The sequence below is a fragment of the Sitodiplosis mosellana genome, unplaced genomic scaffold (genome assembly GCF_009176505.1).
Source record: "Sitodiplosis mosellana isolate CC-2019 unplaced genomic scaffold, AAFC_SMos_1.0 Smas_scaffold_6226, whole genome shotgun sequence".
Classification (NCBI taxonomy): Eukaryota; Metazoa; Arthropoda; class Insecta; order Diptera; family Cecidomyiidae; genus Sitodiplosis; species Sitodiplosis mosellana.
The window spans coordinates 243,554-256,717 of NW_022601467.1; the positions used below are offsets into that span (position 1 = coordinate 243,554).

The window sequence follows — 13,164 nt, forward strand, 5'->3', positions numbered from 1 at the left end:
TACCGAATACTTTTACACTTTTAAAATCTCAACCAATCCAATTTTGCTGATCGTATGTACTTTTCATAAGACTGTCTTTGATCAGATCAATATCGATCATCGTAAGCAATCAAACCTCTTGGTTAAGAGATAATGAATAAAAATGCTATTTTCCCTGTGTAAATATTGTTCAACTTACCTAGGGGACTATCACAAACGAAACTGTGGATTATTACCCTAATGGCTGAATAAATCTTATCTCATTTTTGAGCACCATTCAAAACTGTCTGTAAGGTATGCAAAATTTGAACTAGAGTTTTGAAGTATTTGCCAAACTCCCTTTATTACCTTGTGAGTTTCAGTAGACTTTCAGTATTGATAGAAACGTATCTAAGCAATTTCTAATTGCTTTCGATATTTCACTTACATCATTACTCGGCGTTCACGTATCCAGCTCACAAAAAGTTTCAACTACTATCAATCCTTTTCAAAGAATATATCGAGTTATATTGTCAAAACAAATAAACATCAATAAAACAAAACTACTACAATTAAGTCAAAAAAATAACAGTCGGTTTAATTCTTTCTAAATCCAAATGTTAAAAGAATTCGTCGAAATAAAATAAATATTTTAACTAGACATTAACCATTGATCTATGCAACAGTTTAAATGTGGCCTCGACACTTTTTTGATCCGCATTGACACACGGTCTGCATATTCTTTTTGCCCCAGTTGTAATCAAAGGTGATTTCCTCGCCCTGTAAAAATGGAACAAAAAAGAACAGAATAGCAATTAGATTTCAAGAAAACGCGCATTGCATCGAAACCAAACTGTAGATAGGCTAACGTACCGGTAGAATCTCGCGCCGTGCAAAGAATCCAATGCGAATTTGTTCTTGTCCATTTGAGTACACAGTCCATTTGTTCGGCGCAACGTTTGGATCACACGAATGGTTGATGAAACGTGCCTCGTTCCCATACACGGCCGCGTCAATATACATATTTTGTCCGAGTGTCAGAAAATAGTAATTATCGTCTTTATTGGCTTTGGCACGACTGAAACGTTGGTCAAATTCCACACTGTCAATCACCTCTCCCATGTACTCAATGATGAATTTCTCTGCGGGAATCTTCTCCTTGGCAAATAGGCCCCACCCCTTGGATTTGGTCATTTTGACTTGGAACGAAAACTGTTCACCACGATGGAAATTTTGATTTTGGCACTTGTCTTTCGCTGGACACAGATCAGGGTCGCATTCAAAGTTCAGCATTGCATTGTAGCAATTGCTTTCGATACTGCACGGTGCTGGATCGTCGGGACGACATTTGCACTCATTGTATTCCGACTCCTTGAACCTGGCCACCACTCGGTTGGTTTTGATTTTCTTGTACGGTGGCGGTTTGCTGGCCGTATTACTGGATTTGACATTTTTCTCGGTTATCTCTTGATATCGATTCATCCACTGTTCGGCCTCATCCATCGCATTTTTTAGCTTTCCTTTTTCATTTTTCGGTCGGAATTCTTTATCTTCGTGCACGTATCGATAGATTTGGTTTTGAGACACCCAGCCGTAATCATGTGTACCAAAGAAAAAAACACAAATTTGATTGGGCTCTTTTTTGCCAGCGCACACTCGATCGGGAATACATGGTGTGGGTACAGTTATCGCTGGCCACCACGGAGAACACGAATACTTACACCATACGATTTCTCCAAACAACGGTCGGCGACCGGATTCACATTCCTACGTTTACAAGAAAAAGTTCCAAAATTTTAAAATATAATCGTATGACACTGAAGTGGATTTCGTTTGAATTACCTCACAATTGAAATGATCTCCAACGGGTACTTTTAGACAGTCTTGATGAAATGCATACACACAAGCATCGCAACAAATGAGTGAGCCTCCTTGCGAGCAGAAAAGACAGAAATCGATATTGAGACGTTTCAAATTTTTGGTTGACTGATGGCGAGCACAAATCAATTGTGTCTCCGATAGCAGCTCACTTCCAGCTGGAATACATTCCGACGAACGATGATATGTTCCCGGGCACAGTATACATTTGATTAGCTTTTTATCTGACTCCGTGGTGTGAAACATATTGCGAATGTCGGGCGAAACACAAGTGTGACAGACGTGTCGAGAGCAGTGCAAACTTTTGAGTTGGTTGCTTGCGTATTGCTTTTTGTGCTGTGGCCAATACTTGAGGCACTCCAAATGGTATGCTTTTCCGCAATTTTTGTCGCAACATTGAACACAGTCGGCGTCCGAATCCGAACATACAAAACATACATTGGCTGTTGACGTTGTGCAAGCTGCACACTGCATTTTCTCCAAATTCTCTTCAATAATGGAAACAGTGTCAGTCGTTTCTTCATCGTTTTCTAACATTTTTCGCTTCAGAATCGCATTGTAGTCTGCATCTGAAAGCGACTTACTCAGGCAATCCCTATGAAAATACAGGCTGCATTTTCCTGCGCATTTCATAACACTGCCACTTCCAAGGCAAAATTGACAAACTGGATCTTTGGGCAAGCCTTTGAGCAAAAAGTTTGCCGGATGACGTGTTATGCAGAAGTTCATAAGGTTTTCGTTGAGTTTGCGTTGTTTTTCAAGCTTCGTCTTTTCCTTCGATGGTTTTTCCTTGATCTGGCTCTTATTAATCTCATCAAACAACGCCTCCATTTGCTTTTCAGCCATCGCCTTCTTAACGGCAAGTTGTCTCTGGCGTTTGGTTTGGTTCGGTGTACCAGCCGTTGAATTCGATGCCACACTATCGATGGAGAATTTTCGACTCAAACGTTTCAACGATGTGTTTGGATTCTGTTTTGTTTTCACCATTTCAGACCAAAGCTCGTTCAGATGTACCACAAACTTATTCTCATTGGCTATGGTATTTTGACTGTCTCTGGACAATCGGTCATCGTCTCTCAATTTATCATACACCAATTTGGTCAAACGGCAGTAAATTTGATCGCTTGACGATGGTGACTCACTTATTGCAGCAAACATTGTCGAGTCATCCATTTGCAAATCTTCTTCAGGCAGTTCCTCAGGTCGACTCAGTTCGACCGACTTTAAGTAATTATTGATATTTTTACCAACGTCATAATTACGATCCAGTTCATTTAATGTCGGGCTTAACGATGCCGGTGACACTGATTGTTTCATCGACGAATATGCGGTGTCAAACGTTTGTGGTGTATCGCAACGATCTTCAACTTTGTGACGATTTGAACGTATTTCAGTATCCATCTTATGTACCGAAACCATCAAAATTTTATCATAAAATTCGATACGATTGGATAATGTGATGCACTGCAAAACATTCGCTTCTTGGACTGCAACGTTCCACTTTTTGCTGGAATTATATTTGTACGATTTGTTACGTCTGTTGGCTGGCAACTGAAAACAAATTACATTCACAGATAAGTGTGATACGGATTTTAAAAAAATAGGTCTCATCTCAAATATGTTGTAGGCAATTTATATATTTCTGCTTACACAATAGTATTCCATGCAATGATCAAAATAATTTCGATTAAACGACTTTTATTTCGTCATAAGAAAGTGTTTGACCGATAAAAATGTGAAACAGAGAGAAAAAATTGTACCTGGCATTGTTTGGCGAACTCATTACGACCCTTGAATGGTAATATCGCTGTGTTTGCGTTCACCCAATTACGACGCCCATTGTCATACAAGAATTTTACATGAATTTGATTATCTAAAGAGATCGATACAAGAAGAGAGAGAGAGAGAGATTATGTTGAAACACATTTCGTGACATTCATAACAAATCCACAACAACAACAAAAACAACAAATGAGTAATTAAGTAATAACTTTTTACCAACAATGAACTTTGAATTCATCAAAGTAATTATTATGTTCACATTTTGACGACATTTTGAAAGGAGAGTCTCACCTTTTTGAAATGTGTGTTCTTCTTCGGAATTGAATACTACTGCCGGCCAGAACGGGAAACTGGCCAGAGCCGCCCATACGATTTGCCCAACGTGCCAATTTTCAGTTGAATCACTGTCGCCACCGTCAGCGATAACACAATCGTCGCTGGTGCACTCCGAAAATGGTTTATCATTTACTGAGATCGCATCTGAACCAGATGTAGATATTGCGCAATCAGATATCGGGTGTGAAATATTGATAATTTCGATGAGTTTTGGCAAATCAGTCTTTTTGTGTGATGCATTTGGTGGTGGTAGTGGTGGTGGGGGTGATGACGTTGAATCCGCTTCGGATAATGGGAATGGTATCAGTGTCTGTGTGAATTGTTCGGATTCATTGTTATTGGATTTATCATCGTCTCCGCTTACACTGCCATCCGTTGAACTGGTCAAATCAACTTCATCGACGATTTGGATCGATTCAGCACGCGCGCGAAACTTCATCGGACCCACTAAATGAAATGTTTTTAAATCGTCTTCATAATCGATTGCCATTTGAGCTGTTTCAGTCCCGGCACTTTCTTCATGTGTTTCCATCTTTTCATCCATTTGTCCGATGCAATTGGTATCATATGTTGACACTTCGGTGCACAAATCAATGATCGGCTGGTTTGTGCTAACCTTATTTTCGTTTAGTTGAGTCTGAAAGTGATCATTGTTTAAACCAGTTTTATTTAGTGAAATCAACTTTTGAATGGGACTTTTTGTTAAAACGGTTGATTGACGATTCGACACAAAACGAAGCCACGCATTAATATTGTGTATAGAAAAAAGTTGTCGTACTTTTCGTTTGCTCTGCGTTTTTGATTGTTGTGTCAGCATTTTTTTTATCCGATTATTTGGTGATTCAACTGTGTTTATTTTGCGACCAAAGCGGCTGGTTGGCTGTCCTTCTGGCGATGCCAGTGGTATGATCATCTTGTCCGTGAAGTCCGATTGCAATTGTGCCATAATTCTTTGCCCCATCGTGCGTCTTCTTTTCCCCTTTGGAATCGCCTCGCTGTCATTGTTGTTGCACTCATTCATTGTCGAACGGCGACGCTTTCGCGTCATTTTGCTAAAATAAACAATTCACAACCACAATTGAAACAACACTCTTTGAATAAATCGGTGATTCTTGTCCTATGTGGAAAAACAAGGAGAAATTCCTATGTTACATGACGCTTGGCGCCAAAAAAATGACAATATGCGCTCACGTACAAAAAAAAAAAAAAATAAAAACGAATTTGACAAAAAGCAAAGTTGACTTACTTTTTTTCCGACATGGAACAATTTTCGTACAATATTTGTACACTTTCAGTGATTTATCAGAAAATATCTCAACAATTTTATAAAAACAGTTTCTTTTCCACGATTGTATTCATAACAACTGAGAAATTAATATAATCTCCATTTAATACTGAACACAAATGATGGCATTTGCACAATCTGCACTAAATCGCTTCGAAATGAGTGCGTTCTGTATTGGAGATTTCACCATTTGCAAAACAAGTGAATCAGTGGCGACACCATACACGTCGTACGGCACATATCGAAATTACGAGCGTAATGATATAGTCGTGCGCGTTGTCAAATGCCAAACGTATTCACAGTGTTTGGTTTCTGAGTCAAACAAAGTGTAAACTCGTCAAGAAAATTTCCAAGCTCAAAGGAGGAATTTCATTTGTGTACCAGCCGAAAATTAAACAGCAATTAATAATGGCACGACGCGGAGCACCCAACGAAGATTTATCAAACATTGAGTTTGAAACCAGCGAAGAAGTTGAAGTTGTGCCCACATTCAATTCTATGGTAAGTGAAGCTCATAGATTGCCCGACTTTTTTTTAGTGTTTCCCTTCATCGGCATTCAATGCTCTAGCAAAGCCCAAGAAAAAACTAATGTACATACTTCTTCTCTAATTCAGGGCTTGCGAGAGGAGCTTCTTCGCGCGATTTATGCATATGGTAGGTGTTTTGTATTTGATATCATAAAGTTTTTTTTCTGGTTTTCATTCAATATGGCTGTGACATGTAGTTTATTTGTGTGAAAGCGCATAACCTCACAAATAGTGCGGTCTTTTTCGGCAGCGGTTAACAAACTTATTTCTAAATTGATATCGTTGGTATTTTTGTAGGTTTCGAGAAACCATCAGCCATTCAACAAAGAAGTATTCTGCCAATTGTCAAAGGACGCGATGTGATTGCCCAAGCTCAGTCAGGTAAAATGCGATATTTATCACAGTTATGATGGATTTGAAATAAAACTGAAAATTCTCCTCTGAATTTTAGGTACCGGAAAAACTGCAACATTTTCTATTTCCATTTTGCAATCGCTTGATACGACTCTGCGCGAGACCCAAGTATTATGTTTGTCACCTACTCGTGAGTTGGCCGTCCAAATTCAGAAGGTTATTTTGGCATTGGGTGATTTTATGAACGTGCAGTGTCATGCGGTAAATAAATTGGCTAATAAATAAATTTAGAATTGAACCCAGCATATTAAAATTTCATATCTAATCATGAAAACAATTTTTCAGTGCATCGGTGGCACCAATTTGGGTGAAGATATCCGCAAATTGGATTATGGTCAGCACATTGTCAGTGGTACGCCAGGTCGTGTATTCGATATGATCAAGCGTCGTGTACTACGGACGAGATCCATTAAAATGCTTGTACTCGACGAAGCTGATGAGATGTTGAACAAAGGGTTCAAAGAGCAAATATACGATGTCTACAGATATTTACCACCAGCCACACAGGTGTGCCTCATCTCGGCCACACTTCCACATGAAATTCTGGAGATGACATCCAAATTTATGACCGATCCCATTCGAATTTTGGTAAAACGTGATGAATTGACACTCGAAGGTATCAAGCAATTTTTCGTTGCGGTTGAACGAGAAGAATGGAAATTCGATACATTGTGCGATTTGTATGACACGCTTACCATTACCCAGGCCGTAATATTCTGTAACACCAAGCGTAAGGTTGATTGGTTAACGGAAAAAATGCGAGAGGCCAATTTTACTGTTAGCTCAATGCATGGTGACATGCCGCAAAAAGAACGTGATGAAATTATGAAGGAGTTTCGTTCGGGTCAAAGTCGTGTATTGATCACAACAGATGTTTGGGCCCGTGGTATCGATGTACAGCAAGTGTCATTGGTCATCAACTACGATTTGCCAAATAATCGGGAATTGTACATTCATCGTATCGGTCGTTCCGGCCGATTCGGACGCAAAGGTGTGGCCATCAATTTTGTGAAATCCGATGACATCCGAATTCTTCGTGACATTGAACAGTACTATTCAACGCAAATCGACGAAATGCCAATGAATGTGGCAGATTTGATTTAAATTGCGATTAGATTAAAGTTTACTCGCTCTTTCTTCTTTTCTTCATAATGAATAGCCCTCAAACGAAAAAAAAAAAAACAAACAAGAAATATGATGATAGGATACAGAAATTCGTTTGCTTGAACGGTCATTCTGTAAGCGATACAAGTTATTTTAAATTTAAATACAAACATTGAACATGTCCACATGTTGATAGACGAAATAAATCTTCTTCTTTTTATTTCTAACCAATACTTTTTCTAGTAAAATGGATACAATAACATTAACGTGTGACAAATGGATAATTTACTTCTCTTTTTTCAATAATTTAAGTTTCAAATGCACATGTCAAAATAAAAAAAAATCTCAATCGGAAAATAAATTATTTAGCCAAGACGAATGTTGCAGTATTTTTTTTATTCGTTCAGAACAAATGTGTTGTTGATAATAAAAATGGGAATTAAGAAGTGTTTGAACTGAAGCACAACATGAAATTTGTTCCTTAAAAACGTAATATGAATCGTCGCTTCAATAAAATAATAACATGAAAAATGTAAATTTTAAATGTGATTTTTTGTGTTTTTTGCGAAAATGATAAGATGTAACGAAATACTATCTTAAACAAAGTTATAGATCAAATCAAAGATTACTTCATTGTTTCTTATCATTTCCATGAAAACTGCATTCAAAATTCACATTTTCATGATACGATTCTGTTGAAGCGACGATTCATATTACGTTTTTAAGAAACAAATTTCATGTTGTACTTCAGCTCAAAAACGTCTGTATTCCTATTTTCATTCTCAGACACAAATGGTTCATGTAACAATTCATAAAAATACAACAAGTTCGTATGGCGAAAATTATTGATCACGTTGATATGATTATTTGCTGAGTTTTTCCTTAACATCATCTGGGATCTTGTTAATTATCGACATGTGCTCAACGTTTTTAGCAGTTGCGATGACGCCCATTTTGTTTGGGAATGCAACATCGTTGCCGTACTGATAATGGTTACCCAAAATATCGGTTAACATGCCGCCATCGGCTTCAAGAACTGCTTCAGGTGCTGTGAAATGGAATCGTAAATCGTAAGAGTAGAGGATTTTAGTTGAGATTGGAAAAGCGAACAAAGAAAAGTAAAAACTAACCACAGGTGTCCCATTTCTTGCAACCACCACTAGCAAAGACATACGCATGGGCATCTCCCTCAAGTAACTGTAATACTTTGTATCCAGCACCACCGACCCGAATCACCTTGGTCGGCTCAATTGCTCGCAGAGCGCTTTGTACCAATTCATTCGAGTGTGACCGTGTAGTTGTTGCTATTAATTCGCCTTGAACATGAGGTTTCGTTTCATATCCACTGCTGCCCAAGCCCTTCAATCCCCATATCGTGCGTCCAAATTCATCACTGCTTCGTTTGTAGTATGGTTGATGGATTATGCCACCGACAGCTTTATTTTGCACTGACAAACCAATCAAAACGGTTACTGATTCGAGAATACCTTGCGTGTATTCGGACGTTCCATCAAGTGGATCAACCCAAATCACTAAGTCTTGTTCGTTGATATTTGTAAGAGAGTCGGGGCATTTATTTTTCAAAAATTCCTGATCCAAATCGGTAACAATCCAATCACTGGGCACATTCACCAAATCGCTGGTACCTTCTTCGCCGATTATTCGAACATTTGGAAATTGGTTGGATAGTGAAGCAAGAATGCATCGTTGAGCTGATCGATCGGCTTCTGTTTGTAAATCATCACTTCCCTGTGAATATTATTTATTTGGTTAGAAAATTGTAAATAGAAAGGCAATTTCAATTGCCGCCACTTGAAATTCCTTTGAATGGCACACAGACACATAAATTAGAAAGTTCATTGTATGTGGGTCGTATTGTCTTACCTTATCTACAATACCCAGCTCACCAGCGCTCATGATATCCCGAATTATTTTACCAGCTTGATTTCCAATGGCAATGGAACTGGCCATAATTCGCATAACTAACGGTGCCGGTGACATCTTTTATTCCGTATGAATTCCACAACAATTTTCTAAAAAAAAATTTAATTGTTTAGCTGAATTGGTCGAGTGTCTTATCACAAATCTAATACTGTGGAATAAACTGATTGTAGCAGGGCTATTTAAATCAAATAGTCTACCATGTACTTTGTTAGGTATATTGTTTATCTACCACGTACATAAATACACAGTCACAACAGAACGCACTAATTCATCAAATTGATCGTATGCTACGAATGTGTGTGTAAACGTGTATAAATATATATTCAAATACGCGTATGACAGTCGACACAAAGCATAAAACTCTCCAATTTTTTTTCCAACTCTAGACTTATTTATGTCAAAATATATTGTCGAATCGAATTGAAGTAATTTTCTTCTTTTGGAGTTTGGACTTTTAGTCGAGAATCGTCGGTATTATATATTAGTCGAGGTAATTTTTCTTGCAAAACATTTAGGTAAATTCAAATCAAACCAAAATAATGAAAACATTTGATTTTTAGGTAGAATTAGTTTTGGATTGAGAAACAAAGATGGTTCGTGTTTTGGTCGGTGTAAAGCGAGTCATTGATTATGCGGTCAAGGTATTTATCAGTTTTTTCTATCTTTATTTTTTTTTTGTATAAAGATCAGATACAAATCACTAACATATAAAAATGGAAAATCACTCAAACAACTGTTTGGATAGACTGAAATAGATGCTATTTTTTTTTGTCTACTCTCGACAATCAAAGCATGAAATACGAAGTGATGCAGCAATTTTATTGTTAATTTGTTGTTTTTTTATGATTTTGATTAGATTCGTGTCAAGCCCGATAAGACTGGTGTCATAACGGAGGGTGTAAAGCACTCATTGAATCCGTTCGATGAAATTGCCGTTGAGGAAGCCGTCAAATTGAAAGAGAAATCAGTTGCGAAGGAAATTATAGCTGTATCAGTTGGTCCAACACAGTCACAAGAAGTTATCCGTACTGCTTTGGCAATGGGAGCCGATCGCGGTATTCATGTTGAAGTGCCAGCCAAGGAAGCTGAACTATTACAACCCATTCATGTGTCGAAAATTTTGGCAAAATTAGCTCAAGACGAGAAAGTCGATTTAATTATAGTTGGAAAACAGGCAATCGACGATGATGCCAATCAAACTGCCCAAATGACCGCTGCTTATTTGGATTGGCCACAAGGAACGTTCTGTTCAAAGATCGAAAAGGTGGGCGATGGATACAAGATTGAACGTGAAATCGACGGTGGTTTGGAATCATTGAATTTGAAGGCACCAGCCGTTCTGAGTGCTGATTTGCGTTTGAACACACCACGTTATGCCACTTTACCAAATATCATGGTATGAAATTCGGAAAATTATTTGTAATCGGAATGAAACTAAACCGTTTTATTTTTGTCATCTACAGAAAGCGAAAAAGAAGCCTATCAAGAAGGTAACACCATCTGATTTGGGAGTTGATACTGCTCCACGTATCGAGATTGTTTCGGTCGAAGAGCCACCAGTTCGTCAGGCTGGAAGCGTTGTTCCAGACGTTGATACTCTCATTTCGAAGCTCAAAGAAGGTGGTCACGTTAAATAAGCATATTGTTGTTTTTTTATGGTTGCTAAATACATTTTTCGATGGAGTGTAAACTAGAAAGTTTTAAATTAAATTTTGTCTTGTAGAGGATGCCAAGAAGCATGTGAATAAATGAATTTTTCTAAAGTAAACTTTTAAACTATTTTTCCATTGTACTGCATTCGGCATTTTACTTTAATTCAAAGTTATTACATTTTTGTGGTTATTTTTTGCTTTTATCCTTAATGGTATATTTGTCGTATGTCTTGGTTGGATCATACGGTTCCCAACGGCTGGCTGGAAATATGTGCTTATTTCGTTCGTACCAGGACCGCAACAAAACTTTACCAGCATGTGATTCTTCTTTTTCCACCGTTGCATCGCTGATCATACGAATGTCGTCGTGAACATCGAATTGAAAGAGTGGGCCAGACTTACCACGTGCCTTAGTCACGATAAAATCGTAGAATGAATAGTGATGCGGTAAAATTAAATCTTCTTTCACGTACATCAGCTGATCGGCCATCACTGTTTTCAATTCACTAAACTCCTTGCGAAGCGTTTCCAAACATTTTTGCAAAAACTGATAGATGGAATTGCCCTTTTTCATTGTTACCGACCGCCGATGTCCGGATCCATCCCAGTAACTGAATGTGATTGGAATCTCTTGATCTTTTAATGTTGCCTGTTGAGCAACCCATTCTTGCCGTAGTTCTTCTCGCAATCGATTTTCACCCTCTTCCCGTTCGCGATCCGGCAGAAATGATGTGTCAACATCTGGATTTTTACGTAACTTTTTGAAGGCTGGTCCTTCGTCAGCATCATCAGCTGTTGTCCAATAGCTTGATTTCTTCGAGCTCGACTGACTGCTGCTGTCATTCGACTCATCATTTTTGCTATTATCAATATCATCGTCATCGTTATCTTTGCCATTGTCGTCATCATCATCATTTTCTTCGTCCTCATCTTCATCTTCATCTAAGTTGAACGATAATGCCTGGATCTGTTTGCGCTGCTTATTTTTTTCGGCCTGTTTTTCCTCCAATGCACGCATCTTTTCCCGATCCTTCTCTGCCTTTTTCTGTGCCAGTTTCTTTTCTCTTTCTCGAACAATGTCCTCTTGCTTTGCCTTCATTTCGTCCAAAGTAACCAGCCCAATTGTGGATGTTTTGAGCTGTTGTTCGACGGCATCGTAGTGGGTTGCGAATTTATTCTCAATGGCATTTATCTTCAGTTCTTCTTCAATCTTTTTCTTTCGAAATTCAATCTCCTGCTGGGCAATCTCTCGCTTCTTCATGAGTTGCATGGCTCGGCCAGCTTCGCTGGCAGCTCCTTTGTAGTGTGCCATTTTCGTCGTTCACTCCAAACTTTTACTTATGATTATTGAAATATCTTTCGCGCTTTTCAATATCCAAAATATGCGTAAATTTGTTTGAGTCTCTTGCAGATATCAATAAACAAATGACTGAATCAAAACGATAGAACGAAACAACTTCGTTGTCTTGTCAATGACAAACACTGCAAAATGACAGCTCAATTCACCAATCATGTGCAGAGGGCGCCATCTCTAAAGCTGAAAATGGCTCAGTTGAATAAACCGTTTCCAATATAAATTCAAAGAATATTTCTCTGAAGATTTAAATCGATTTTGGTTAATATATTTTTTTCATTATTGGACATTGGATGCTGATTTTTACCCATTGAAATAAAATAAAAAGCCTGAAAGTAAAAATGTATATTATGAATAACACATTTCGACACTCGAATCTTTATTACCAACGAACTGAACATAGTAGTGTGCTGCCCCCAACAACAAAAACCTAAATCTTAAATGTCATATGCGTATATAGGTCGTTTATATTCGATTCAAACATCATTAGTGACACAGCTGCTATCCGACGCACTTCTTTTAACAGAAAGTTCAGTTTTTTTAAAGTTCTAAAATAAAAATCAAAATGCAACGACCAAATTTGTTGAGACGACGAATCCAATCCGATGCGGACGAAATAATCGACATGTTTCGTATTCAAATTCAAACAAATCGGACCAATGTGGGTGCAGTTCAAGCAGATGTGATCGATTTAAGACGCAGAATCCGAGCCAGAGACGGAAAAATCAACACACTGACGGAAGAGAATGAAGCAATGACGACACGAATCAGAAGAATTCAGAGAAGCAACAGAAGATTGAGGAGAAGTGAACGAACAATGTCGACGCGAGTCGACACTCTTGAGACTCAGAATGGCGAACTGGTGAGAGATAATCGAGCAATGACGACGCGAATCGACACTCTTGAGACTCAGAATGGCGAACTGGTGA

At 38.2% G+C, this 13,164-nt stretch overlaps 5 protein-coding genes across 6 annotated transcripts; 2 read left to right on the forward strand and 3 right to left on the reverse strand.

The window, feature by feature from the left end:
- Nucleotides 1-530: 530 nt before the first annotated feature.
- LOC129578996 (nuclear receptor binding SET domain protein) lies at nucleotides 531-5,542 on the reverse strand. Of its 2 annotated transcripts, XM_055468437.1 has the most exons (7): nucleotides 5,201-5,542; nucleotides 4,733-5,006; nucleotides 3,910-4,591; nucleotides 3,597-3,709; nucleotides 1,801-3,387; nucleotides 832-1,725; nucleotides 531-738 (listed from the first exon to the last, which is right to left on the reverse strand). In XM_055468437.1, the coding sequence occupies exons 1-7, from the start codon at nucleotides 5,212-5,214 to the stop codon at nucleotides 646-648; spliced, it is 3,657 nt and encodes a 1,218-aa protein (XP_055324412.1). In that variant the 5' UTR covers nucleotides 5,215-5,542; the 3' UTR covers nucleotides 531-645. The 2 variants fall into 2 exon arrangements, with proteins under 2 accessions (XP_055324412.1, XP_055324411.1); XM_055468436.1 differs by having other exon boundaries at nucleotides 3,910-5,006; nucleotides 5,201-5,447.
- LOC129578999 (eukaryotic initiation factor 4A-III) lies at nucleotides 5,481-7,664 on the forward strand. Its single transcript, XM_055468441.1, has 5 exons — nucleotides 5,481-5,740; nucleotides 5,855-5,894; nucleotides 6,065-6,148; nucleotides 6,219-6,382; nucleotides 6,467-7,664. The coding sequence occupies exons 1-5, from the start codon at nucleotides 5,648-5,650 to the stop codon at nucleotides 7,283-7,285; spliced, it is 1,200 nt and encodes a 399-aa protein (XP_055324416.1). The 5' UTR covers nucleotides 5,481-5,647; the 3' UTR covers nucleotides 7,286-7,664.
- Nucleotides 7,475-9,516, reverse strand: LOC129579002 (3'(2'),5'-bisphosphate nucleotidase 1). Its single transcript, XM_055468446.1, has 3 exons — nucleotides 9,170-9,516; nucleotides 8,416-9,034; nucleotides 7,475-8,333 (listed from the first exon to the last, which is right to left on the reverse strand). The coding sequence occupies exons 1-3, from the start codon at nucleotides 9,284-9,286 to the stop codon at nucleotides 8,149-8,151; spliced, it is 921 nt and encodes a 306-aa protein (XP_055324421.1). The 5' UTR covers nucleotides 9,287-9,516; the 3' UTR covers nucleotides 7,475-8,148.
- Nucleotides 9,517-9,598: 82 nt separating this feature from the next.
- On the forward strand, nucleotides 9,599-10,997 carry LOC129579003 (electron transfer flavoprotein subunit beta). The gene is made up of 4 exons (XM_055468447.1): nucleotides 9,599-9,719; nucleotides 9,790-9,870; nucleotides 10,086-10,625; nucleotides 10,693-10,997. Exons 2-4 carry the CDS (start codon nucleotides 9,820-9,822, stop codon nucleotides 10,864-10,866), a joined length of 765 nt encoding a protein of 254 aa, XP_055324422.1. The 5' UTR covers nucleotides 9,599-9,719; nucleotides 9,790-9,819; the 3' UTR covers nucleotides 10,867-10,997.
- A 9-nt stretch (nucleotides 10,998-11,006) lies between these two features.
- LOC129579000 (protein FAM50 homolog) lies at nucleotides 11,007-12,373 on the reverse strand. The gene has a single exon (XM_055468442.1). The coding sequence runs from the start codon at nucleotides 12,191-12,193 to the stop codon at nucleotides 11,069-11,071; it is 1,125 nt and encodes a 374-aa protein (XP_055324417.1). The 5' UTR covers nucleotides 12,194-12,373; the 3' UTR covers nucleotides 11,007-11,068.
- Between the last annotated feature and the right edge of the window lie 791 nt (nucleotides 12,374-13,164).